Source organism: Mustela putorius, unplaced genomic scaffold (assembly GCF_011764305.1).
Source record: "Mustela putorius furo isolate JIRA1106 unplaced genomic scaffold, ASM1176430v1.1 tig00000788_pilon_pilon_pilon, whole genome shotgun sequence".
NCBI classification, from domain to species: Eukaryota; Metazoa; Chordata; class Mammalia; order Carnivora; family Mustelidae; genus Mustela; species Mustela putorius.
Window position 1 is genome coordinate 117,212 of NW_025421481.1, and position 27,759 is coordinate 144,970.

The 27,759-nt window shown below is 42.3% G+C and overlaps 1 protein-coding gene across 5 annotated transcripts in view; it reads right to left on the bottom strand.

Annotated features, from left to right (window-relative positions):
- Positions 1-27,759, bottom strand: part of RFX4 (regulatory factor X4) — a 156,603-nt gene that overhangs the window by 43,942 nt on the left and 84,902 nt on the right. For all 5 annotated transcript variants that reach the window (XM_045084750.1, XM_004743066.2, XM_013051553.1 and 2 more), the window contains 3 exons: positions 21,278-21,441; positions 2,260-2,360; positions 165-223 (listed from right to left, as the gene is read on the bottom strand). In XM_045084750.1, coding sequence (XP_044940685.1) covers positions 165-223; positions 2,260-2,360; positions 21,278-21,441 — 324 coding nt within the window. The remainder of the gene's footprint in view (positions 1-164; positions 224-2,259; positions 2,361-21,277; positions 21,442-27,759) is intronic.

Consider the following 27,759-nt stretch of genomic DNA (forward strand, 5'->3'; position numbering starts at 1 on the left):
CCTAATGCTTTTATTCTTTATCTGTAGAAATTAAAGGTAATGGTAAGGATGTATCAAACACCTATTATGCTGCATTCAAAGACCAAACAGCCCGACAACAGTTCCTCCCGGGAGCTGTTCTGTGCATGTGCTCCTCACAGCTGATGACTCCGCAGGACACGTACCTGGCAAAGGTGATTCAGTGATGTCTGCCGTCTCAGAATTTGGGAAAACCTTCTCGACACTGCAAGAAGGAAGAGTTAGTCTGTAAGTATTTGCACGCTGTATGGTCCCACCTCAGATTTTCCAGGGGCGGATTTCAAAAAGTGGCTTATTTGGCCTAAATTTGTCTCGCTGTCCAACCCCATTTTTTATGCACCCGCTGGCAAAACCCTGCATTTCTTTGTTCTCCCGTGTGGACAATGATTTCCTAAAGCGGCGATATTTGGGGTACATATTTCAAAGTCAACCACATGCCATACTGGCAGGTGTGAGAAATTGTGGCGTCAATCAACCGTAAGTAAAAGCAATTATTTACTTGTCTTTCATTTCGCTAATTGCAAGCTCAATCGCTTCTCCCCATAAATAATTGCTGGAATCAAGTGGAAGCTTTGAAGAAGGCCCTTTAAAAGTAGTATATCTAATAGGGAAACTTGATTGAGCCTCAGCGGTGTGGTGGTGTGAGGGGTAGCTTTTAGGATGGGACCCTGGGCTGTATCTTGGAATGCTGCTTTGCGTTCATAATCTGCTACTTTTATCGAATGATCTCTATGACCTGTTGGTGAGTTTCACGGATCCTGTTTACGACAGTGATAAAGCAGGCTAATGGTCCGAAACGGGATGACCTGAAGATTTCAACACCAGGCAGTCAAGTCATGTGCCAGCCTCAGGTCTCCGCTCTCACAGAGTTGTCTGGAGTGGTGAGTGTTTCCACTCCTCGCCCATCCTCAAAGTCCCCCTGAGGTTCCCTGGGAAGAGGGGTTCCCGCGGGTTCCAACAGGTGGAAGGTCCCACAGACCTCCTCGCTGCCAATTTCAACAGGTTTGTTTTGTCAGCACAATTAAAACAGGTGCAGGGCATTCTTCTCATTAATTTCTGAACTGGTCAAGAAGCAGAAATTTCCCTGGGATTATTCTAATTTGTACTCAGAGCCAGCTCGGTTTGAAAAATAGGGCGTGGGGTGGGGGAATGGGGGGGTGAGGGCACAGATGAACTTCTAATTTTCCAGACCGATCAATCGTTAATCCTTCTCCTTAATTACTTTTTCTTTAACTTTGTGATGTGGAATTTAGTGCTCATGAAAAGAAAAGAACTGAGAGCCGTGAAATAAAGCAGGCTTTATCAGTAGGTGCTGGGCGCTGCAGGCGGCCTCAGCCCCCGAGCGGGTCTGAAAGGGCTCCCTGTGCCTGCCCAGAGAGGGTAATTTGATCCTCTTCATTTTCCCTGCCGCCACTTACTCCCGGGCAAGAATGGCAAGCTGTATTCAAATGCTGCTTTAAGAAACCTATATCTTAAAACTTTGTTTGGCTTAAAATCATTTCATCCTTGTGGAGTAGCACGTGCGTCTTTCCACAAGTATGGAAACACCGGACAGAGGAATAGGACCGGTTTTCTCAGGCAAAACGAATGGGGGAGGATGGCTGGTGATGCTCAGCAGGAAAAAAATAAAAAAATAAAAAATAAATCACAGTCCTAATCCCCGTAGGAGAAATATTAATTTGGCTTTCTCATTAGGCAGAGAATTGAATATGTGAAGCCCTGAAGCCTTTCTCTGGCTCCCATCACCACCTTTTTGGGGGTTTCGAGGTTTGGGGTTGGACAGACTTAAGTTTGACTCCTGGCCCCTTCTTGCTGGCTGGGTGGCTGGGTGGCTTTCCGGAGGTTTCTCTGCCTCTCGGAGCCTCATCTGCAGGGAGGGGATGCTGCCCCTGTATCATAGAGGTGGCATGAGGATTAAGTGGGACGAGATAGTGGTGACGAGCAGACACTCTGGTGTGGACAGACAGACCTGCGGGGGGGAATCCTGCCTTTGCTACTGACTAACCCCCCTAAGCCTTTTCATTTGCCATAAAAGAAGGGCGCCACTTGTAACACACCTTTTGGGAGCACTGACGAAGTTCATGCAGGAAAAGCGCTAGGCTTAATATCTGGTGCTTTGCAAACAGTAAGTGGAAGTTATTATTATTATTATTATTATTATTTTATGAACAATCAATGTAAGACTGTTTGACCCTAAAATGTTGTTTTCCCTTCCCCTCAGCTCACCACCTCTGTACTTACATTCAAACTTAATGTTCCGCAAGTTTTCTGGGAGGTCATGGAGAGCCACTTTTAGCCACTCATCCAGCTGCTTGGCAAACTTTCGGATCACCTGAGTTAAGCTGGAAGGAAGAAAGGATCCGTTTTAAGTGCCTCGTGTGTTGCCCGACCTGGTTGGGTTGTTCTAGAATCGTGTTTTGGCCATGCCAGTGTCACTCGGAGCAGTGGCCTTAGGGGCAAGATGGGTGGCCCCGCGTGGCGCTTGTGGGCATGAGCAGGGCCTGGAGGCAACGTGCTCTGGTGCCCACGCTGGTGGCCGGAGGACGCCCTCACTCTGGGTGTCATTGGTTTGCTGCTGCACAAGCCTGTGTGAAGGCAAGAACAAGCCACATGTTCTAAAGGCACATCAACCTCAACATGTCCAAACTGAACTCATTACTTTTCCATCAGACATTCTTTTCTTATGTTGCCTATTTCACTGGGAACTCTATTTTCCCTAAAATTTTTGTTTTCAACTTTTTTGCATGGAGAAATTTCAAATATACCCCAAGACAGAATGGTATAATAAACCTCCAAGTAAATCCGACCCAGTTCCAATAAAGAGCAGTTCAGTTTATCACATGCTGCTCTGTCTTTTCTGGAACGCTATAAACAAATTCATGATGTATCATTTCAGAAACTTTGTGTCCATCTTCCAACATGCACTTAAACATGTACTTATGTGTGTGCATGTACACACACACACACACACACACATTTAAAACCATCGTTGCCATTAGTATACTTAACAGAATGAACATCAATTCCTTAATATTATCTAAAGCCCAGTCTGTCCTCGAATTTTCTATTTCTCTCAGAACAGTCTTTTGGTTTCTTTGAATCAGGATCCAAACACGGTCTACACATTGCACAGAAAAATGACCTTGTTCTATTTCTAAAGACTTTTTAAAAAGCCTCTCTCATGCCATTGGTTTGTTGCCCCCCTCCTGTTATTTGTTCCCTGGAATGCCCCACCCTCTGATTTGGTTGACATCCTCATAGTGCCATTTAACCTGTTCATCTATCCTGCGTGCTTCTCATAAACTGACAGCCCAAAAGAACAGATCGAATGAAGTTACAATTATTTTTAAGGCACGAGAACTTCACAGGTGGTCCATGTCTGCCCTCTGTACCACACCATAAGGCTTATAATGGCTGCTTGCTCCTCTTTTACTGTATCTGGTTTTTGACACTTGAATAGTCTCTTGTCCCATGAGCAGGTACTGCCGATTTTTATCTCCAAGTTTCTCTCAACCTCAGCCAGTCTTTCCCTCTTCTCCCAGCTATCAGTACCTCTCACCCGGGCCAGTACTGCAGCTTCTGCAACAGTGGGTACAAGAGCCGACCTGCTCTGCTCACCTCCTCACCTCTACCTCGTCTTCCACATTGCGAGAGGGATTTCTCCAAAACACTTGCAAATCTGATCTAGTTCACTTTCTGATTAAAAACCCCCCCAATACTTTCACATTCTTCTTAGGGTGAAGACCAAAATCCTAACCACGATCCACGATCCCCCAAAGCTCACATTCCAGCTTTGCTTTCCTCTCCAGCCTCACTTTGCAGTCTCTCTCTTCACCATGTTTCAACCCCTCTTGCCTCTGCCCAGCTCCTTCCCACCTCAGAGCCTTTGACCTTGGCATCCTTCCATCCAAGAGCATCTTACCCTTCTTCATCTACTCAATTCCTCCTCATTGATCTGATCTCAGAGCAAGTGTCATGTCCACAGAAAAACTTTCTCTGAAGCCCTCTTGGAAGGGGCAAGTTGTGACAGTTGGTAACTATACACTGATTTGTGTGATTATCTGGTTCATGTCCATCTTTCCCATTGACTGTATACTCTGATGTGGAGGGCAAGGGGCTGTATCTATTTTGCTTATCACTGTGTGTTTAGCACCTAAGCATAGTGCCAGTCACCACACTGTGTCCCCTTTATCTTTCTGACTTCAGCTCCTCCCACTCCCTCTCACCACCCCACTCCCGCCAGCTTACTCAATTCACACAGCACCAGCTTTTTTTCTCTTTCTTCAGGTCCTTGACAACCTCACCATGGCCTTTGCATCTGCTGTTCTCCCAGCTTGGAAAGCTCCAGCCCCAGACTGCAGCCAGTTTTCTCCCTTCCTTAACAACTTTAGAGGTTGGGTTCAAGTGCTGACCACAGGATCTGAAACTGCCAGTGTCCTTACACTTCCAGCTCTACCAACTATCTCAACACTATTGAGCCTGCCATATGTTTTAAAAAGATCAGCCTGGTTCCTGAGATGAAAATTGAGTTTAGAAGGGCAAGGACAGAGCAGGGAGATCTGTTTGAAGGCTATCCCAATAATCCAGGCAAGAAAGCATCCTGAATGAAGATGTTAACAGTGGAAATAATGCAATATGGTCAGATTAAAATACTTGGAAGGCAGAGCCAACCATGATGCCCTGGTGAGTGGTTGTGGGTATATGAGGAAAGAAGGTTGTCAAAGATGTCTTCATGAAAGCAAAGTGGTATAGGTACCCTCGTGCCTAGCACAGTGCCTGATATACAGGAGGTACTTAATAAATGTTGAATACTGAGTGAACCAAAAGTACTGCACATGTAGTAAAGCCCTAGCACATTCTCAGTGACTAGCACACTGGATCCAGCTTTGGAGCGAGAAGACTTCTCAGAGTAGTTGGCTACTCTTGACAGAGGTCAACATTTAGAGAAGTGCGTGGAGTAATCATCTGATAGCTGCTGTACCATCCAGGAGGGTGGGCTGCCATTGCTCACCCATGACACCTTGCCCAGGGGCCATTACTTGCAGCTGGAGTAGAGGAGCTGCCCTTTGTATGGGAGCAGGAAGCAAGCAGCAGGACCAGGGATGGTCCTTTTGCTTTGTGCAATCATTTGATTTTATTACACTGAAGAAAAGTAGGAAGAGACTCACCTTGGAAAGGATTCTATTTGGGGACTTGGAACTGGGACAGACTTTTAGGAGTGATCTGAACATGAGCAAGTGAGGAGCTAGCCTCCTGATCACCTAGCCTGGAGATGTCCCCCCGGCCCACTCCACCTTCCTGCAGCCTCAGATGACCCTGACCATCACCTCTTTCTCACAGACTCTCCTCCGATGGTATACACCCTGTGGTCTGACCCCCTTTCTCTGCTGACTACCCTGTCTCCTTCCATCTCACTCCCCAGGTCTGTCCCCCAAATCCAGTGTTACACTTTCTTGTCCATTTGGTGCAGCTGGCTCTCTTGTCTATAGCTGCTGCTTCAGCCCTTCTCCTGCATCTTTTTTTTTTTAATATTTATTTATTTATTTATTGGAGAGAGAGAGAGAGAAAGGGAGAGAGCATGAGAGGGTAAGAGTCAGAGGGAGAAGCAGACTCCCTGCTGAGCAGGGAGCCCGATGTGGGACTCAATCCCTGGACACCAGGATTATGACCTGAGCCGAAGGCAGATGCTCAACCAACTGAGCCAGGTGCCCCTTTTTCCTGCATCTTAATTCCACACTTGTAACTCTCTGAATGACTTCCAGCCCTGACGCTGGTACAACAGCAACAGCGCTAATACCAGCTGCTGTTAATGAGTGCAGTGTGTCAAGTGCTAAACATTTCACACGTATTTTCTTATTTAACCCTCATATCTACCCTGTGAGGTAGGTACTATTGTTAGTCCCAGCAGAGAGGTGAGAAACTGAGGCTCAGAGAAGTTACGTGATTTGTCCAAAGAGATCCAACAAGCAAATGGGCAAGCCAAGACTGCAGACTGCATGTGTGTGCCTACAAAGCTCTAGCATCTCAGTCTTCTCTTTGCTTCTCTGCTATCTCATCTTCGCCCTTCCACCACTCCTACGCACATGTGCACACGTACATGCACACTCACGCTTCCTTACTTCCGATAAACCAATCATCACCAACAACCACTATGCCAGGATCGAAAGTGACAAGCCCAAGTCTGAGAATGATCTACTTTTCTTATAAATACACAGCAAATGGTTCATGGTTATCTCTATATTATCACTTGTTTACTGAAGAAGATATATATATATAGAGAGAGAGAGAGAGAACGAGAGAGAGAGAGAGAGAGAATTTCAATATGCTTTACTGAGTTAGAAGGTAAGGGGTGGGTCTGAGCTAGTCAGCTGGTGAGAACCTGCAAGTCATATCTCATTTCTACCCTGGTCAAGCACAGCGCCAGGCACTCAGAAGACACTCAAACAAGTTTCAGGGATGAAGGAGCACATAAAATTGTGAAAAGTTAGCTGTCTGATGAAGTCTGTCTTTGGAGTAACTTTCTCTTTCATGAGAAAGGGGCTGGATTTCCAAGTCAAGGATCACTTTGGCAAAATCATACAAATCAGTTAACAATGTCATTTTAAAAAAAAAAAAAAAAGGTCTCCTGGGGCAGACTGTGAGCTCAGTGAGGGCAGGGAGCACATTTGTCATCTTTAATGTGATGCTCCAGGACTCCGCATAGCACCCTGCGTGTTGTAGGAATCAATAAACACTATTTAATGTGGAATGAACAGCTGAGTCGTGGCTGTTTCATTTATTTGCAACTGAGGATGGACTTAAGTTATTTCAGCTCCTAAGCTTCAATTTTTATGTCTATAAAAACAAGCCAGTTACAGAAGAGGCAGCAGGGGTTAGCATTTCATTAGCACCCCACAAACTGCTTCATAACAAACCAGGATGCCTGGCCTGTGTGTAATACCCAGTAAGCACTACTAGTGGAATATGAAGCCCTCATGTAATGGTGTGTATACTTCTGCTGACCTGTCTCTCCACCCCCAGAAGTACCTTTCCACTACAGAACAAATATACACATTTGGCCACTATCTAGTTCCCTTTAACAATACACAAGAAAGAATAACTCAAAGCTTAAAGGGGTCCATATATATATATGTATTATATATATATGTAGTTTATATATAGATATAAAATGTGTGTATGTTTATTTTTATATGCATATTTAAATTTTGAAATCAGCTATATATGCATATACACAGGATTATAAAAATAATCTAGTCTTAATTAGAACACTAGAAAAATACAGAAAAGCATGAGATTAAAATTTGACCACAGTCCCACCAGGATGTACTCTTTGTTGCCTTTCTAGGTGTGTTTCTGTTCCACCTAGAATGTGAAAAATTAGAAGGAGCAACTCTCCCACCATAACAAGAGAAAACCAGATAATTTGCAAAGTCCTAACTGTTCTTTAACCCATTGGATAGCTGAGGTCACAACTGCTTAGCTTGGAGTACACAGAAAGACAATCACCTCCAAAGAAAGGAGGACTTGGGTTCATCTATGTCTGAGGGAGGAAAGTGGGACATCTAAGTTAAAAGAATTCAGCTCAATTTTTAAAACAAATTGCTAAATTCAACGTGTGAGCTCACTTGATGGTATAGAACTCTGAGAGCCATGGATGCAAAGGAAATGTACATCTATTCACAAGATCGCCACAGACCGTGCCCAGTGCTCAAGAAGAGTCCCCGAGAACAGAGAATGGAGAAAGCCTATCTCTGAGGTGCCTGTTTTGCAGGAGGAGAGCAACCACTGCTGTGGGGGAAAGCATGAAGTCTTAGCCAGCCTTCTCCCTTATGGAACAGAAGCCTCAAGTGGCTAGGGGAAGGACAGAAACACTATTGACCATGGGCAAACAAAGAGACCCATTGCAGGTGGGGGAAATAAAAAGAAAAAGCTCTCTAACCTTGGTAGAAATCATCACAGGCTTAGATTATTAGAGGTTTCTCTTGGGGGAGTGTGACGGGGAGGGTGGACAGGGTTTGTTGGGACTAAGCCAGGAGAGCAGGGGACCCCCACACCTCCACCTCAGCCCCAAAGAGGCTAACAAGTAGGTCTACTTCCCTAACAGGGAAGACCCAATGTTAACAGTGTAGCAGCAACATTGAGAAAAACCCCTTCTACAAACTTCCAACCTGAGCACAGGGCATCCCAGAAGAATATGAATCTGGTAGTTCACTGAGGGTACCCATAGCAAAAACAAAACCCCAAAGCAATCAATGCCCAAATCAACGGACTCAATTCCTCACATTAAGAGACTAGGAGAAAAGAAGTGTGTCTATTTCCAGGCATAAATACTCTCTACTCCAGTCTCTACTCTAACCACTGTTTGGAAGTCAATAAAAAATTACAGGACACACAGAAAATTAAGGAAAAGAACCGATGATGACTAAATGGATTAAAGAAACAAGACTATCTCTATGCCACCTACAAGAAACTCACTTCAGACCTAAGACACATACAGACTGAAAGTGAAGGGATGCAAAATGAGAGTGAAAACAGAAAAAAAAAATATGGGTAGCAATACTTATATCAGACAAAAAAGGACTTTAAAATAAAGACTGTAGCAAGAGCCAAAGAAGGGCATTACATAATCATAAAGGAATCAGTCCAAAAAGAAGTAAAACCATTGTAAATATCTATGCGCCCAACACAGGAGTACCTAAATACATAAAGCAAATATTAACAGACATAAAAGAAGAAGTTGACAGTGACACATTAATAGTAGGGAAACTTAACAGCCCACTTACATCAATGGGTAGATCGTCCAGGCAGAAAATCAATAAGGAAACAGTGGCTTTGAATGATACATTAGACCAGATGGACTTAATAGATATATTCAAAACATTCCATTTAAAAACAGCAGAATGCATGTTCTTTTCAAGTTCAAATGGAATATTCCCCAGGATAGAGCATATGTGAGACCACAAAACAAGTCTCCGTTAATTGAATATTTAAATATTATTAAGCATCTTTTCTGATCACAATGGTATGAAACCAGAAATCAATTCCAAAAAAAAAAAACCAACTGGAAAAACCACAAACATGTGGAGGCTAAACAAAATTCTACTAAACAACCAATGGGTCAATGAAGAAATCAAAGAAGAAATGATGGGCATTAAGGAGGGCATTTGATGAAATGAGCACTAGGCGTTACACGTAACTGATGAATCACTAAATTCTACCCCTGAAACTAATAATACACTATATGTTAACAAAATTGAAATTTAAATAAAACATTTTTAAAAATACATAGAGACAAATGAAACTGAAAATACAATGGTCCAAAAATCTTTGGGATGTAGCAAAAGCAGTTCTAAGAGGAAAGTTTATAGAGATACAGGTCTACCTCAAGAAACAAAGAATATCTCAAACAATCTAATATTACACCTAAAGGAACTAGAAAAAGAATAAAACCCCAAAAGTCAGTAGAAGGAAGGAAGGAATAGAGATCAGAGTGGAAATAAATGAAACAGATACATATAAAACAACAGATCAATGGAACCAAGAGCAGGTTCTTTAAAAAGATAAAATTGATAAACCGTTAGTCAGACTCATCAAGAAAAAAGGAAGAAGACTCAATAAAATCAGAACTGAAAGTACTGACATCACAGAAAAAAATTATGAGAAATTATTACAAAAAATTATACACCAACAAGTTGGAAACCTATAAGAAAAATGGACAGATTCCTAGAAACATATGACCTTCCCAGCCTGAGCCAGAAAGCAACAGAAAATCTGAACAGACTGATTACTAGTAACAAAATTGATCAGTAATTAAAAAAAAAAAAAAAACCTCTCAATAAACAAAAGTCCAAAGTTTTACAGATGAGTTCAACCGAACATTAACCAAAGAAAAGTTATTACTTATTATTCTCAAACTTTTCCCAAAAACAGAAGAGAAAGGAAAGCTTCTAAATTCATTCTATAAGGCCAGCATTACCCTGATATTAAAACCAAAGACACTATCAGAAAAAGAAAAATACAGGTCAATATCCCTGATGAATACAGATGCAAAAACCCTCAACAAAATATTAGCAAACTGTATTCAACCATACACTATAAGGATCGTTCACCAGGATCTAGAGGGATTTATTGCCAAGATGTTCATTTAACACAAATCAACCAAAATCATACATCACATTAACAAAATGAAGGATGGATAGATGCAGAAAAAGCATTTGACAAAATTCAACATCAGTTCATAATAAAAACTATCAACAAAGTGGGTTTAGAGGGAACTTACATTGACATAATAAAGGTTATATATGACCATTCCACACCTAACACATATTCAATAGTGAAAAACTAAAAGCTATTCCTCTAAAATCAGGAACAAGACAAGGATGTTCACTCTCACCAACTTTTATTCGATTGAGTACTGGACATCCTCACTAGCCACAGCAATGGGATAAGAGAAAGAATTCAAAGGCATCCAAACTGGTAAAGTAGAAGTAAAACTGTCCCTATTTGCAGATGAAATGATACTATATATAGAAAACCCTAAAGAGTCCGCCATAAAACTATTAGAGCTAATAATAAGTGAATTCAGTGAGGTTACAGGATAAATATACAAAATAAATATAAAGAAATCCATTGCATTTCTATACATTAATAATTAAATCCCAGAAAAAGACTAAGAGAACAATCCCATTTACACATGCACCAAAAAGAATAAAATACCTAGGAATAAATTTTAACCAAGGAGGTAGAAGGCCTGTACTCTGAAAACTATAAAACACTGATGAAAGAAACAGAGCACAACATAAACTAATATAAAGAAATACATGCTTATGGATTGGAGGAACTTATACTGTTAAAAGGGGCCTAATACCCAAAGCAATCAATAAAATCAACACAATTGCTTCAAAATACCAACAGTATTTTTCAGAGAACTAGAACAAATAATCCTAAAATTTATATGGGAACACGAAGTACCCCAAATAGCCAAAGCAATCTTGAGAAAGAACAAAGACACCACAATCCCAGATGTTAAGATAAACTACAAAGCTAAAGTAATCAAAACAGTAAAGCACTGGGACAAAATGAGACATACAGATCACTGGAACAGGATAGAGAGTCGGAAATAAAGCCATGCTCATATGGTAAATTTATCAATGGCAGAGGAGGCAAGAATATACAATGGGCAAAAGACAGTCTTTGCAACAAATGGTATTAGGAAAACAAGACAAAAGCACACCCACAAACCCCCTCAAAATAAGACGTAAATATAAGACCTGAAACCATAAAACTCCTGAGAGAGAAAACCTAGGAAGTAAGCTCTTGGACACTGGTCTTAGGCATTTATGGACATGTCTCCTCAGGCAAGGGAAACAAAAGCAAAAATAAACTATTATATATCTGTATCTATATATAGATACATATAACAAAATCTATATATAAATATACATTTTATAATATATATAACATAATTTTTATAAAATAAGATTTTGCACAGTAAAGGAAACCATCAACATAACAAAAAGGCAACCTACTGAATGGAAGGAGATATTTGCAAATGATATATCAATAAGGGGTTAACATCCAAAATATATGAAGAACATACGCAACACCAAAAAACAGGTAATCAAATTAAAAATAAGCAGAGAACTTGAACAGACATTTTTCAAAGAAGACATACAGATGGCAAACAGACACAGGAAAAGATGTTCAACATTACTCATCACCAGGGAAATGTTACCTCACACCAGTCACAGTAGCTAGTATCAAAAAGGCAAAAACTGGGGCGTCTGGGTGGCTCAGGGGGTTAAGCGGCTGCCTTCGGCTCGGGTCATGATCTCAGGGTCCTGGGACTGAGTCCCGCATCGGGCTCTCTGCTCAGCAGGGAGCCTGCTTCCTCCTCTCTCTCTCTCTCTTTCCTCTCTGCCTACTTGTGATCTCTCTCTGTCAAATGGATGAATAAAAAATCTTTAAAAAAAAAAAGGCAAAAACTACTAAGCGTTGGTGAAGATGTGGAGGAAAGGGGACCCTCCATCCTGTTGGTGAGAATGTAAATTAGTCCAATCACTGTGGAAAACAGTATGGAAGTTCCTTGGAAAGTTCCAAATAGAAATACCATACAATTCAGTAATTCCACTCTAGCTGTTGACTCAAAATCAAAACACTAACTTGAAAAGCTATGTGCATTCCTATATTCACTGCAGCATATTTACAGTAGCTAAGATATGGAAGCAGCCCAAGTGTCCATCAATTAAAAGATATAGAAAATGTGGCATAGATACATAACAGAATATTACTTCACCATAAAATGAATGAGATTTTGCCATTTGCAACAAAATACGTGAACCTAGGAAGTATTATGTTAAGTGAACTAAATCAGACCAAAAAAACAAATGCCATAGGAGTTCACCTATATGTGGATTCTAAAAACCAACCAAATGACCAAACAAAAAACCAGCAACAGCCTCATAAATACAGAGGACAAACTGGTGGTGGCCTGATGGGAGGGGGACAGGGAGTATGGGCAAACCAGGCGAAGGGAAATTATGACAGACCAACTCCCAGTTTTAAAACAAGTCAGTCACAGGGATGAAAGGTACAGCACAGAGAATATAGTCAATATTATAATAATGTTGGATAATGACAGATGGTAACTACCCTTATTGCAGTGAGCGCTGATAATGGATAGAATTTTCCAATCACGATGCTGTATGCCTGAAACCAATGTTACACTGTAGGTCAACTACACTCCAAAAATAAACATTTTGAAAAGAGAAAGAGTCCACTCTCAAGAGACGAAGCAATCAAAAGAACCTATCAAACAAGGAATTTAAAATAACCATAGTTAATATGCCAAAGGCTCCCATGGAGAAGATAAACAATAAGGATGAACAGATGAGGAATTTCAGGAGAAAGAGAAATAATAAAAATGAAATGTTAGAAATGAAAATAAAAACAAAACATGGCAAAAGAGATGAAGAATGCCATCAACAGCTTCATCAGTAAAGTTGACATATACTAGAAAAAAAGTCAGTAAGCTTGCAGATAGGCCAATAAAAAATGACCTAAACCAAACCACAAAACGAGTGAAAAAAAAAAAGTTAAACAGAGCCTCCAAGGGCGCCTGGGTGGCTCAGTGGGTTAAAGCCTCTGCCTTCGGCTCAGGTCATGATCCCAGAGTCCTGAGATTGAGGCCCGCATCGGGCTCTCTGCTTGGCAGGGAGCCTGCTTCCTCCTCTCTCTCTGCCTTACTCTCCGCCTACTTAAGATCTGTGTCTGTGTATCTACCTAAGATCTGTGTCTGTCAAATAAATAAATAAAATTAAAAAAAACAAAAAACAAAAAACAGAGCCTCCAAGTAGTGGAACAGTATGGAAAGGTCAGACATGCACGTAACTGAAATAACAGAAGGAAGAGAGAGAGAGAGAGAGAGACAGAGCAGAGGATAACCGCAGGGAGTTTTCCAAATATAATGGAATACATCAAAGCACAGATCCAAGTTGAGAAAATCTCAAGCAGGATTAAACACAAAACAAAACAAAACAACAAGACATGTCATATTCAAACAGCTAAAAACCAAAGATAGAGAAAATCTTGAAGGCAGCTGTGGGGGGGGGGGGAAGGCACACTGTATACCGAGTAGAAAAGATGTGCAAACAGGCAAGTCAGAAAAAAACGGATTAAAATCTGTAAAGTGCTGAAAACAAAACAAAACAGAAAACTTGTGAATCCAGAACACCACCCACTGAAAGTATCTTTCAGAAATGAAAAAGATATAAAGACTTTTTTGGACCAACAAAAGCCACAATCATTCATTAGCACCAGACCGGCAATACGAGAGGTTTTAGAAGATTCTTCAGGCAGGGGATATGACAATATATCACAGAAACTGGGATTTTATGTAAAGAAACAAGGATCAAAAATCACTAGACTGAAGGTAAATTTTAAAGATTGTTTTCTGTATCTTTAACCAGTCTAAAGGATAGTTATCTAAAGCAAAAACAGTAACAACACATGTGAGTTTTGAGTATATATACGAATCCAAAACGTGTGACAGCAGCAGCATAAAAAATGAGAGGATGAATTGGGGTAGACTGTTGTGAGGTCCCTACACAACGTGGGAAGCAGCAGGATATCATCTGAAGGTAGGCAGCAAGGAAGGCAACCACTAAAAATTTTTTTGTAACAGGTATAAAAGAACAGTTTGATTATGGAGAAAAAATAGAGTGATACAAAAATTTAACCTAAAACTAGGCACAAAGAGAGGAAAATGGGATAAAAACAGAAGGAAGTAATAGAAAATAATAGGGGAAGTAGGGGACGCCTGGGTGGCTCAGTCGTTTGAACGTCCGGCTCTTGGTTTTGGCTCGGATCGTGATCTCATGGGTTGTGAGATTGGGCCCCATGTGGGTCTCTGTGCTCAGTGGGGAGTCTGCTGGAAAATTCCCTCCCTCTGAATTGTCTGGGTGACTCAGATGGTTAAGTGTTTATCTTTGGCTCAGATCATGATCTCAGGGTCCTGGGATCAAGCCCCATGCTGTTTCTCCTCTGTAGCCTGCTATATCTCCTCCTTGTACTCTCTCTCTGTCAAATAAATAAATAAATAAAATCTTTAAAAAAAAAAAAACCAAAAAGCAAAGAAAATTCTCTCTCTGTACACCTTCCCCCATGTACTTGTGCTCTCTCTCTCTCTCTCTAAAAATAAATAAACAAATCTTAAAAAAAAAAAAAAAAGAAAAGAAAAGAGGGGTGCCCAGATGGCTCCGTCAGTTAAGCGTCTGCTTTGGTTCAGGTCATGACCCTGGAGTCCTAAGATCGAGGCCCAGGTTGGGCTCCTGGCTCAGTGGGGTCTGCTTCTCCCTTTACCGCTGCCCCTCCCCTTGATCATGCTCACTCACTTGCTTGTTCTCAAATAAATAAAATCTTAAAAAAAAAAGAAAACAACTAGTTAGAAGGAATTTTTAAATGAACTGAATCATTAATATTAAATGCATAGGTCTAGACATAGCAACTAGAAGTAGAAATTGTCAGATTGAATAAAAAATCAAGCGCTTACTATATTGGCTACATGAAATCTATTTTTTATGAAGATACAGGGTAACAGGGTGGAAAAGGATATGCCATGCAAACCCCGAACGATAAGGAAGAGGGGCATGAGAACATTTTTAAAGTGGTGAAACTACATCTTGATTGTACAGTCGACACTTGAACAACATGGGTGTGAACTGTGTGAGCACACTTATATGGGAATTGTTTTTCAATAAATACTGCACTGTAAATTTATTTTTTCTTCCTCATGATTTTCTTAACAGCATTTTCTTTTCTCTAGCTTACTCTATTGTAAGAATGCAGTATATAATACACGTAACATACAAAATCTGTGTTTTTGTTTTATGCCAGTTTATGTTATTGGTAAGATTTGTGGTCAACAGTCGGCTATCAGTCATTAAGTTTTGGGGGAGTTGAAAGTTATACACTTTCTTCAACTGCACAGGGGTTTGGCACCCCCAATACCTGTGTTGTTCAAGGGTCAACTGTATACACTAAAAATGGCTAATGTTGATATATATCAAGTATATTTCAATAAGCCTGAATTTTTTTAATAAAATTAAATAAAAAGCTATAAACATATATGTAATTATGTAAAATGAAATGATAGAACTAAGAACAAATTATCTGTTGTGTCAAGAAATGTAACTGGGCTATACTTACCTAGCAAGAGAAAAGGTCAACTGAACCATAAAACAAATTCTGAATGGTTCCGCATAAGTAAGTTATAAAGGCCACAAATAAGAAGATGGACAGGGTATTCAGGTATTCAGACAGAGGAAAACAAAAAGAACGTAGAGGTCATGATCTTAATATCAGACAACCTAAATTCTGGGCCAAAAAATTTTGAATTAGACTTTATAATGTTAAGTGTACCAAAAAAATAATGCTAGGAGTACAATTTACAATGAAGATGTTGCAATTCATACTGAAGGTATTACACTGAAGAGAAGGCAACTAGAAATATCAAAACATTATACAACATAGCATCAACATTCAAAAACAAAAATTAAGGGAGATTCAAGGTCAAAGAGTTAAGCACATATTAGTAAAAAGTCTGAAACCTATTTACCTGTCTTGGTCCGTAACAGTCCAAGTGGACCAGTACTAAGACAACAGAATAAATAACAATAATGTTGACCCAGATACAGATCTGTCGAAGTCTGCACTTTGAAGATAGATAGTGCTTCATTTTCCCAAGATTCACAATATTGACCATGTATTAGAAAACACATAAAATATCAAAAGAAAAAACAGTTCAGAAAACAGTCATTAATCACTAGGCAATAAAAGCTAAAATGAATAACATAGCCAGAAAATAACAGCTCCTAACAACTGTAAGTTTTTAAGAACTTTCAAAAATTTTTTAGGGCAAAGAAGAACTCCAAACCAAAGTTGCAAAATATCTAGGAAATAACAATGTTAAAATATTACATATCAAAACTTATGGGATGCAGCTCAAATAGTGCTCAAAGAAAAACTCAAGTCTGAAATATTTATGTTGTTAAACAAGGATGAAAGAAAGTAAGTAAATCAAGCGTCAGTTGGTTTGGGTCACTGATGAAACAACAAACTATGTAGTGGGCACTCAATAAAGTGTTTGTTGAATAAAAGAAGAACAGAGTAAACTTAGGAAAGTAAAAGGGATGAGTTAAATAACTTGCTGTATTAGAAAATAAAGAGTAATGGCACCAATAAATATATCCAAGAGCGTGGGTCTTGAAAAAATGAAACCAGTAACTTAATCACAGAGAAGCAACAGAAAGCCCAAGTACACCAACTGAAATGTATTAAAGCAGAAATATTGAGACACAGAGGACACTCAATGAGACTACAAATCCACTATGCTCAACCCTCAGCAAATAAGTTTAAAGATCTAGAAGTGGATATTATGTAATTTACCAAAACTTACCTCCGAGAAGACAGAAAATCTAAACTAACCAATTACTATGGAAAAAGAAATAAGAAAAATTTCAAAGACTTACTCCCACAAAACACCACACTCAGATGCCTTCAAAGGGGAATTAATTCTTCAGAGACTTCAAGAGCAAATAATTTCAATGCTATTTAAAGTGTGTCAGAGCATAAGGAAAAATGGGGGTAGGGAGAAGCTTCCAGATTTCTTTTATGAAGCAAGAATAACATTGATACCAACAACTAATGATGATTAAACACAAAAAGAAAATTGCAGGGCGCCTGGGTGGCTCGGTGGGTTAAGCCACTGCCTTCGGCTCAGGTCATGATCTCAGGGTCCTGGGATAGAGTCCCGCATCGGGCTCTCTGCTCGGCAGGGAGCCTGCTTCCCTCTCTCTCTCTCTCTGCCTGCCTCTCCATCTACTTGTGATTTCTCTCTGTCAAATAAATAAATAAAATCTTAAAAAAAAAAAAAAAAAAAAGAAAAGAAAAGAAAATTGCAGACCAGGGTGCCTGGGTGGCTCAGTGGGTTAAGCCTCTGCCTTCGGCTCAGGTCATGATCTCAGGGTCCTGGGATCGAGTCCCGCGTCGGGCTCTCTGCTCAGCAGGGAGCTTGCTTCCCTATCTCTCTCTCTCTGCCTGCCTCTCCATCTACTTGTAATTTCTCTCTGTCAAATTAATAAATAAAATCTTTAAAAAAAAAAAAAAAGAAAACTGCAGACCAATCTCACTCTATGGCTGTGAGGCAGAACCTCTAAATAAAACATTAACAAATAAAATCCTGTAGCACATTAAAAAAATATACTATGAGCAAGTGGGGTTTATTCTAAGAATGCAAGAATGGTTCAGTATTAGGAAACAGATAATGTAATAATTTCCATAGATGATGAAAACCATTGGATAATATTCAACAACATCCTTCACAAAACGTTTAATGAATTAAGAAAATTCAGACATTCCCTAACATGATAAAGTTTATCAATCTTAATTCAAAAGCCAGCACAATGTTTTATGGAGAAACACTAGATGCATTTTCATTAAAGTCAAGAACTTCAACATGTTCTTGAGGCATAAGCCAATGTAATTAGGTAAGAGAAATAAATGAGAGGTATAAAAATTAGAAAAACAACAGTAAAACTATTTGCATTTATAGATAATAGGATTCTAAACATGGAAAATGTAAGAATCTGAAAAAAGAAATACAACAACAAGATAAGCTTGGCATAGCCAGCTCCAAATATAACCACACACATCAATAACTTTCATAGACATAAACCACCAACTGTCAAGAGCTGTAGAGGAGAAGACTGCACTCACAATAGCAACAAATAGATAAATATCTAAGAATAAATTTTTTAAATGTGTAAGATTTATATGAAAAACATTTACAGGGGTACCTGAGTGGCTTCAATGGTTAAAGCCTCTACCTTGGGCTCAGGTCATGGTCCCAGGGTCCTGGGATCCAGCCCCACATCAGGCTCTGTGCTCAGCAGGGAGCCTGCTTCCCCATCTCTCTCTCTGCCTGCCTCTCTGCCTACTTGTGATCTCTGTCTGTCAAATAAATAAAATCTTTAAAGAAAAAAAAGAAAGAAAAACATTTACAGTATTCCTACAGTCACAAAATGAAGATCAGAATAAATGTCAAGGCAAACCATGTTGTTAGGAATTCTCAGTATCATAAATACATAATTCTCCCTAAATTGGTCTCTAAATGTAATGTAATCCCAATAAGAATACATGTGTAAGTGCAATCTATGAGCTATTGAAATAGGCAAACTGATGACAAGGTAGTTCATATGGAAGTTTTTAAAAATTATGAAAAATTATTTAAAAATTTTAAAAAATTTTTAATTGTTAAATTATTAAAAAAAGAAAGTAAGTAAGAGGAGCTTGTCCTACTAACTATTAAATATGTTTAAAAGCACAAAACCTAAAGCAGAGTGACCGTGGAACATGAATGCAGAGAAGTATCAATGGCATGGTCCAAAAACTGCCTCAAATACATATAAAATTTACTATATATAAAAAAAGGGCATCTCCACTCTGAAGAAAAGATGGAATAATTGGCATACGGTGCTGGGAGAACAGGAGAGCTGCTGAGGAGAAAACAAAGCCATACTTCTCATCTTACCCCAGGATGCGTTCCAGATTGAACAAAAATTCAAAAGTACAGAATGAAACCATAAAGTTAGTGTGATAAACCATGGGAAAATTACTTAATCGTTGGAATGGGGAGGACTTTTAAAGCTAAGATACCGAATCCAAAAGCCATAAAGCAAGGACTGATAAATTCAACTACATAAATCGATTTCTGGGTGGCAAAGACAAAACAATGACAACAAAATGAGAAACTATTTGCAACTCTTAACACAGATAAATGGTTATTATACCTAATAAATAAAGAGCTCCTGGGGATGCCTGGGTGGCTCAGTCAGTTAAGTGTCTGCCTTTGGCTCAAGTCATGGTCCCAGGGTCCTGAGATGGAGCCCTCCCCAAGCAGGGAGCCTGTTTCTCCCTTTCTCCCCTGCTCATGATCTCTCTTGCTTTCTCTCTCTTTCTCAAACAAATAAATAATATCTTAAAAAAAAAAAACAAAACTCCTATAAATCAATGTGAAAACCATCAACCACCAAATAGAAAAATGATCAGAAGATAAGAACTGAGCGGTCACAGGAAAGAAAACAGAAGTTGCTCTTAAAGATATGAACAGATATTCAACTTCACTCATAATAAAAGAATGAGAAAAGTTTAAATCATACCTCCTTTGAACCAGAAATTCAGCCCTATAGGAACTTATTCTGCACACATATGTCATCTAGTGGGATAAGTGGTACCCCCTCCCCACTCCCCAGTATGTCCACCTGAATGTGTGAAGGTGACCTTATTTGCAGTGTGATTAAATTAAAGGTCTTGAGATGAGATCTCGGATTAGCTGGGTAGGCCTTAAATCCGATAACAAGTGTCTTTATGCGACAGAGAGAGACACATGGAGCAGGAGTCAATGTGAAGACAGAAGCAGAGACCGGAGGGAAGCATCTACAAGCCAAGGAACACCAAGGACTCCAGCCACCGCGAGAGGCTGGGAGACAGGCACAGAGTACGTCTCTGGAAGGAACCAATGCTGCCAACACCTTGATTCCAGAATGCTGGCCTCCAAAACCATGAGGGAAGTCATGTCTGTTATTTTAAGCCACCCAGTTTGTGCTACTTAGTTGCTGCAGCCCTGGGAAAGCTAATGTACCCTGCCCCCTGAAAAAGAATGTACAGCATCCATCACAGCATTATTTGTAGTAAAACAAGGCTGGAAACATAAAGACAACTGATTACATCCAGTCCAGTGGGAACAGTATGCAAGCACAAAAAAAGAATAAAATCTCTTTACAGACTGATGTGAAATGTTTTCTAACAGTCCTAATAGGAAACAGAGGCCACTCAAAATAGGAGAGATTATTTACAAGGGACACGTCATGAAGGTGTCCATAGGCACAAAGGAGCCCATGATGAAGACTCTGCTGTGGGGTGGGGGGTAAGGGGCAGCAGGCTCTCACCCATCCCATGTCCAAGGGACAAGCTTCCAACCTAAGCACAGGTACTCCAGGAGAATTTGAATTTGGTGGTTTGGTGGTGGGGGCGTGTGGATGGCCACGGCCAGCCTGAGGTGACCTCCCAGGGAGAGAGACGAGTCCGTCTCCTGACTTCCCTCTTCTCCCTCCCTCCTGGATGCTGTCTTCCCTTGAAGATAGGGAAACAGAGCCTTGTGAGGTACTCCATTTGGTCCAGCCCCCGGGGAAGGGGGCAATGTGGGGCATGGTAGGGAGTGATCTGGAGGCGCAAGGAAGCCCCAGCATAAGCTCCATGATTTTTTTTTAAAGCAAAGTGCAGAATAGTATAATAGAGTATATCACCGTTTCAGTGGGAAAGAAAAAAAGAATATGATGTATGCATTGGTTATATGCGCTCAGTAGATCTGGATGGACCCCGCTGAACCTCATCCCGCGCCCAAGAAAATGACTCAATTTGATGCTTTATGGAGAAGTCTGGGGTACCTAGGGAACAGGAGTTGGTAGGGAAAGACTTTTCACCATTTCCGCATTATACCTTTTGAATTTTGAACCACACAAAATGGTTCAAAATGTTCCAATTTTTATTTATATTAAAAACTGTAAATCAAATTGAATTTTTAAAAGCCCAATGTCTGCGGTCTTTACAAGGGAGAGCACCAGAGAGTGCGTGATTACATTCAGTGAGAGAGAGGCAGGAACAGCACGAGCTAAGGACGAGTCACAAGAAGAAGCGTACCCACCTGTCAGGTAACGCCTGCAGCACGGTGGGCATCAGCACCCCCGAGATAGCTTTGTAGAGGATGGAGTCACATACGCCGACGATGTTCACCACTGTGGAGGAGCCCAGCACAGGCAGCATGTGGGGGGGCATTCCTTGCCAAAAGTGCAGAAGGAAACTTTGAACCTGTATCAACACCCAGAAAGGAGAACCATGAGGTTAGGAAGCCCTTCCATCAAAGCCGGGGGTCCCACCAGCCTGCAGTGGGGTCGTCTGCTCCCCCTTGCTGTGCAGGGGTGGCCCCAGCCCCAGCCCCATCCTCCCCCTGCCCATCTATGCATGCTTCCAGCTGCAGAACCACCTGGCCTCACAGCCTGGGGTCAAGTCTGTCCTGCCAGAGAGGACAAGCACGGTAACCCATCCCCCCCTTTCAGGCTCCCCATGGTCCAGGGAAAGATTAAGGAACTGAGAGCCCCAGTGCTCACTATTCTTTGGGCCTGTTGGGGCCCTTGGGTGTTCTCAAAAAGAAGGGAATGATGTGTGAGGTGCTGTTAAAAGGAATGTATCTGGAATGTATCTTGAACTTTGCGTACCCAAACCAGAAGAAAATGCAAGGACCTCTTCCTATCCAAATTCCTCCATCTCTCCAAAGAGCCCTGGTTGGCTGTGGCCGCTGTGGGATGCTAGATGGTAGTATGTGGACGAACCATGTGGGCACTCCCACCCCAACCACTAGCACAGAACAGAAATACAAGCGGCACTGGAGAGAGAGCGTTATCCACATCATGGCAGGAGCTCTAGCTGTGCCATTGCTGAGGAAGTGGCAGAGCACGTGTCTAAGGCAGACAACTCTTCAGGGGCCTGTACACCTCCATCTTCTCCCATGTGAGCTGGAGGTCAGGGAGACAGCGGGGTGTGGGCCCGGGGTGCAGGACAAGGTAAGGGAAGTGGAGGGAAACAGCAGAGACGGTTAACTAATGTACCTGATACCATTAAAATACCTAGAATTAAAAAAACATATGTAGAGTTTAGCTAACACTGAGGAGTGTCTCATCTTGAAGACAGGGAACAAATGACTGAATCTTTGTGAATTCTCATAGGCTCCGCTTGGTTCCTGGACTATGTGTCCTTCTTTTCCCCACAGATGGGTTCTCTCAAACCCCCACTTGCAGCATTACCCACATTCCTGGCTCCTAAATCAACCCTGATCCAACGCAAAAGATAATTTGGTACCCTCCCTCTCCCCTCCCCGTCTCCTACTTTGGAGATGGGATTACTGTGGGCATCTGTTTTATTTATCAAGTCACTACGACAGACCAGGCACTTTGCATGGGTGCTCTCACTGAATGCTTGTATTACTACAGCTGAGAATCCTTGCTCCCACTTTGCAGAGACATTAACTTATTTGTCCAAATGCAGACAGCATGTCAGGGAATGGATGAGTCGGAGCCCATGTCTGTCCACAGATCATTCCACAGATCAGTCTTGTGGCTAGTTTGTTCTTCTCATGGTAACAGCTCTTCTACCCCATACCTGACACCCACAGCTCTTCTTGGACTGCTGTTCACTTCCCAGCTTTCTACCCCTGTCCTCACGACCCCTGTCTTCATGACCCCTGTCCTCACGACTTGCAGTGTCCTTCAGGCCCCTCTCAGGGGTAGGGTCTCGCCTTCCTCTGACCAGGCTACCTCTGACTCCAGCCTGGTGACCTGAGATCAGCCTCCTGTGGACAGACTTCCCTGACACCCATGGCCTGGCCTGAGTGCAAGGCTAATGGGATAAGGCATGGGGAGAAAGCACGCCCCCGGGCTTTGTAGGGGGCCCATGGTATCGAGCAAAACCATGATCAATGTGGTGAATGAAGTTCAGGTTTGTAAACTGTGACACTTAAATCACTGATCCCCTTTATTCTATAACAGTGACAATATTGCAGAGTATTCAGGCAGACTAGAACTTAAAACAGAAAATGCAGATGAGCGAAAACTATCTTCCAGAGTTCCAACCCAGGCCCCACTACCAACCAGGGGTGTACTGTCTCTCAGCTTAGAGATAGGTAAGCTTCCTCACCTGTGAAATGGCAGTAAAGGTAGCACTTACAGCACAGGTTTTGGTAAAGATTCCTGTAAGTACCTATGTTAATGCTTGGCACATGGTAGATACTTACTAAAGGTTAGTGGCAGTGGTGATTACATCATGTAGACACAGCCACTACTGGCCCCAAGAAATCCATGGGCTCCCCTAAGCTTTGTGATACCTTGCCTAAGCTTCTGAGTGTTACCCAGTCAGGATGCCCACCGCAGCTCTGCTCACCTGTCAAGGCTCTTGCTCTGACATTGGGATGGCTGGTGGCTGACTGCTGGCTGGCTTGAGCCTAGAGATGGTCAGGGCTCTTGGCTAAGTGCTTTCTTTCTAGAGGACCCTCCACTGTTCCCTGAGGCCAGCTTGTCCCTGGGCATCAGGGTCCCCGGGTCCTAGACCTCCCTGCCTGCCCTTCTAATACTGCCTAGAAACCTCTGCCCAGTTGATTCCTATGATTTGCTAGATTCTGAATTCATCTGTCTTTCTTCGCTTTCCTTGCATGCAGCCCTACTCTTTTTTTTTTTTTTTTTAATATGTGAGCAGTCAATTTCTAGCTGAAATTCTGGAAAAGACCAGCGGCTGTGTAGTTAAAACTAATCTGTGGAAAATCAGTCTTTAGCAGGCATCTGTCTGTTTTAATCCTGCTCAGCTTGCACAGGGAGCCCTGATCAGTCCTCAGTCTCCTGAGCAGCCTTTGGAGAGGCGGGTATTGGGTCAGTTTTAACCTTCCTTTTCATCCTCCACATTTTAGGCCATTTAACATCCTACGGTGCTCTTTCTTCAGAGTGAGGAGGAAAGGAAGAAGGGAGAACAGTGGAAAGCTCAAGAGCCTAGACTTGGAAGTTGGGTGTGAAATGGACAGGCAGAGTGTTACACAGGAGGGGGAGCAGGTAGGACCTCCTAGGATGCTGGGTATGAAGGGTAAGGGGAGGAGAAGCATCAAGATTCACAGCATGAGCCATTGGTGGAGGGGGGGGGATTCTGAGAAGGGAAACACAAGTTCAGGTGCAAAGTCAGAACTCTGATTTGGCCACATTAAGTTGGATGTCAAGTCAACAGTCTGGAGCTCACGCAGAAATACCTAAATAGGAAACCTGTTGGCTTTTGTAAAATAGAGATCACGTCTACCCAGTACAGGACCCAATAAGATCATGGAGGCAAAATGCCTGGTAGCATGTAGGGAACTAACAAACAGAAAGGGAATAAAAATGAGTAGTCCAAGTCCAAAGGGAGGAGGTTTCCTTATTCCTTGTAAGAGGCGACATCGTCAGAGGCAAAGGATGGAAAAGCACGAGTTTTCTGGATTATCTACTTCAGTCCCCTGAACTCCCAGCTCTTTCCTTCTTGGTTCAGTGAAGCATCAGGAGAAGATTTCCTTATGAGTACCTATGTGGGCTTTCTATTTCTTTTCCATATCTGTTCTTTACTTCATCCTGAATATACTAGCACCTTCTGGAAACACATCACATAACTTCCAGTCAGGGGTGCTTAGTTGCTACGGCATTGAAAGGATCTCAACAAAGCATTAGCCACCAAAATATCTATCATATCTTATGCTCTGATTTCAAAATCAGACACTTCCAGGAATTCTCATGTAGATAAAATGATCATCTCCATTTTAGGGCCAAAGAAAAAGAGGCTCAGAGGGATTAAGTACTTTGCTCAAGGTCACAGGCTGGTAAGTAGTGGATTTGGACTCAAACACAAGACCTCTGGACTTGACAGCTCTTTATGCAACGTAGTTTGGAGAAGGCTTTGCAGGGAGTCCCCTCTGTGCAGACTGGGGCTCTCTGTACTTGCCTGACTGGGCCACAAGGCCGTGGCACTTTTACATCCCTCCACCCATCCATCCATGCTCTCATCTCCCCAACAAATATTTACCGAGAGCCTAAGAATATGGGTAATGTGGATACAGGAGCAAACAAGACAGACAAACACAGTAGGAGACAAACAGTGAGTCAGCCAACAAGATCATTTAAGAATGTGATACCAGCATTAGTTATAACCTCAACCCTTAAAGATCTTAAAGACCTGAAGCAAACTGCAAGGTCAAGGTGTACCACATGCACCTACCATCCACTTACCCATGACTTTCCTCAGCCATGGGAGAAAGCCATGCCCATCAAAAGGAAAATAACCCCCTTCATTCTTTTGTGGCTGGGTGAACGAACCACACTTTGATTACCCATTTTAAGAACAGCCACCAAATATCCCTGCCAAGGGCATGGGAAGAATATTGGACTGCAGGTGTCAGGTGACAAAAGAGGTAGCCATGACTTTGGCCCTAACCGAATGTGTGTCCTTGAGCCAGTCTCAAGGTTGACATACCTGACAAGCATTCCTATGACCTTGTATAGTTTACAAAGGGTTTTTGCTAAGCATTGTCTCATCTTCACCTTCCAGGAACCCACTGCATTAAAAAGGCAGGGATGATATTTTTACCTTTATTTCTAGGATAAACAAGAACGGCCTTCACGGCAGAGCCTGGGCTCGGAGTCTGGCACTTTCCCCACAAGAAACGTGGCCCCCTCAAGGTTTCCGCAGCCTTCACTGTATACTCTGCATCCTACTCCTGATGTGCATTCCCGTTTTCCCCCCTGTGGGCTGGGTCTTACTTCTTGTCCCATTCCTGAGACCTACAGCAGGAGCACGGCCCCGTTAAGTGCCCAGTAAGTGCTGGAATTAATGCATGGAATTAAGTGTATTGAGAGGATGAGCCTGAGTTTTGAGATGAGTAAAGTACATACGAATGTAAGGGGACACTGTCTCTAGTTCTGTGGCTAGTACTTGTAGTGGAGAGGGACAGCTGGCCACTAGAGCTCCCCGAGCTCCTCTTCTGTGGGAGAGAAGTGCTGCCCAGTGAGGACATCACGGTGGGGCCAAGAGAACAGCTTCTGCCCATGGAACATGCGCAAAAATGATGCCTTTTATTTCCAGGCTGACAACGTTAAGAAACGGGTAGGTCTTCCCTGTAACCTTTTCCCCATCTGTTGGCTGAACAATGAGGACGCCAAGGCTCTAGGGCAGGGTGTGGCCACATGGTGGCAGGAGCCTGGGTCCCTCAACTACCCCCAGGAACCAGCCTGCCCCCTGTGAGCGCCCACGCTGGGTCGTGACAGCGGTGGGAAATAAACTTCTAATGTATTTAGACTTGGGGTTATTAGCTACAGAAGCCAGTGTGGTCTGAACGGAGCACGAACCTCTATTTGCTCTCATCTCAGTGACCTTTGGGGTGTAAGACATAAACAGCCAAACCACAACAAGAGAGAAAGCAGTGATTTTTCTTTCTTTTTTAAAAGAACCCACTTAGGGACGCCTGGATGGCTCAGTTGGTTGGACAGCTGCCTTCAGCTCAGGTCATGATCCCGGAGTCCCCGGATCGAGTCCCACATCAGGCTCCCAGCTCCATGGGGAGTCTGCTTCGCTCTCTGACCTTCTCCTTGCTCATGCTCTCTCTCACTGTCTCTCTCTCAAATAAATAAATAAAATCTTTAAAAAATAAATAAATAAATAATAAAAGAACACGCTTAAATGGCTGCTCAATGAATTGGGAGATTCCAACCATCTCATGAATAAAAGCCAAGAGCAGGAACAGGAGTCCTTCTCTACCAGCACCCTGCCATCTCCTTTGGACCCATGAGCCCAGTGCCAGCTCGCAGGCGACCACCCGTGCCCCAGTTACTGAGTGAACAGTCCGTGACCTCTCACAGGTAAGCGCAGCGCTCAGTGAATGCTCACTGCGGTGAGCCATGGGGGCAGAAAGGCACAAGAATGTGCGGGAGAGAGCACTTTGTGCTCCATGCCATCTTGTACCCTCCCCTCTCCCACAGGGAGCACCCCAGCGCCCCCCCAACACCCCCGCCCTGCAACCCACGCCAGGGAGTCTCCGGGATCTCATCCACCAATAGCTCCTGGTTTTTACAGCCCCACTGGAGCCTGCATCGTCCTCTAATTCAATGTCCACCACCTATGCCAGAAGGTGTGGGGCGGGGGAGGGGTTTGGATTTTTTTTTTTTTTTTTTGCCTCAAGCCATTTTCTGGAATCAGAAAGGCCTCAGGTTTATGCGGTGAAACGAGTGGCTTCTGGCTGTCCCTCTGGAAGGCTTTCTTGGATGGCATTTTAGGCAAGAAGGTTTATTTTACGGTCTCTCTGGTTACGTAACTTGTCCTTCATCCTCTCCTGTTTTTCCTCTCCATTCCTTAACTGTACTATTTTAAAATAAAAAGAAAATGGGGCCTCAGGAAAAAATTAAATCCAAAATATAGGAAAGCTTTCCTCCTGTCTCTCCGAACCTATAATACCGGGGATAACAGTAACCCTGCGAAACCGTCTTCCTCGTAAGCCAGTGGGGCAGGCGACAGTGCACGAGTCAGATCAAGGAGCGGGCCATGCCACCTGCTGTCCACACAGAAGATGTGGGAAAC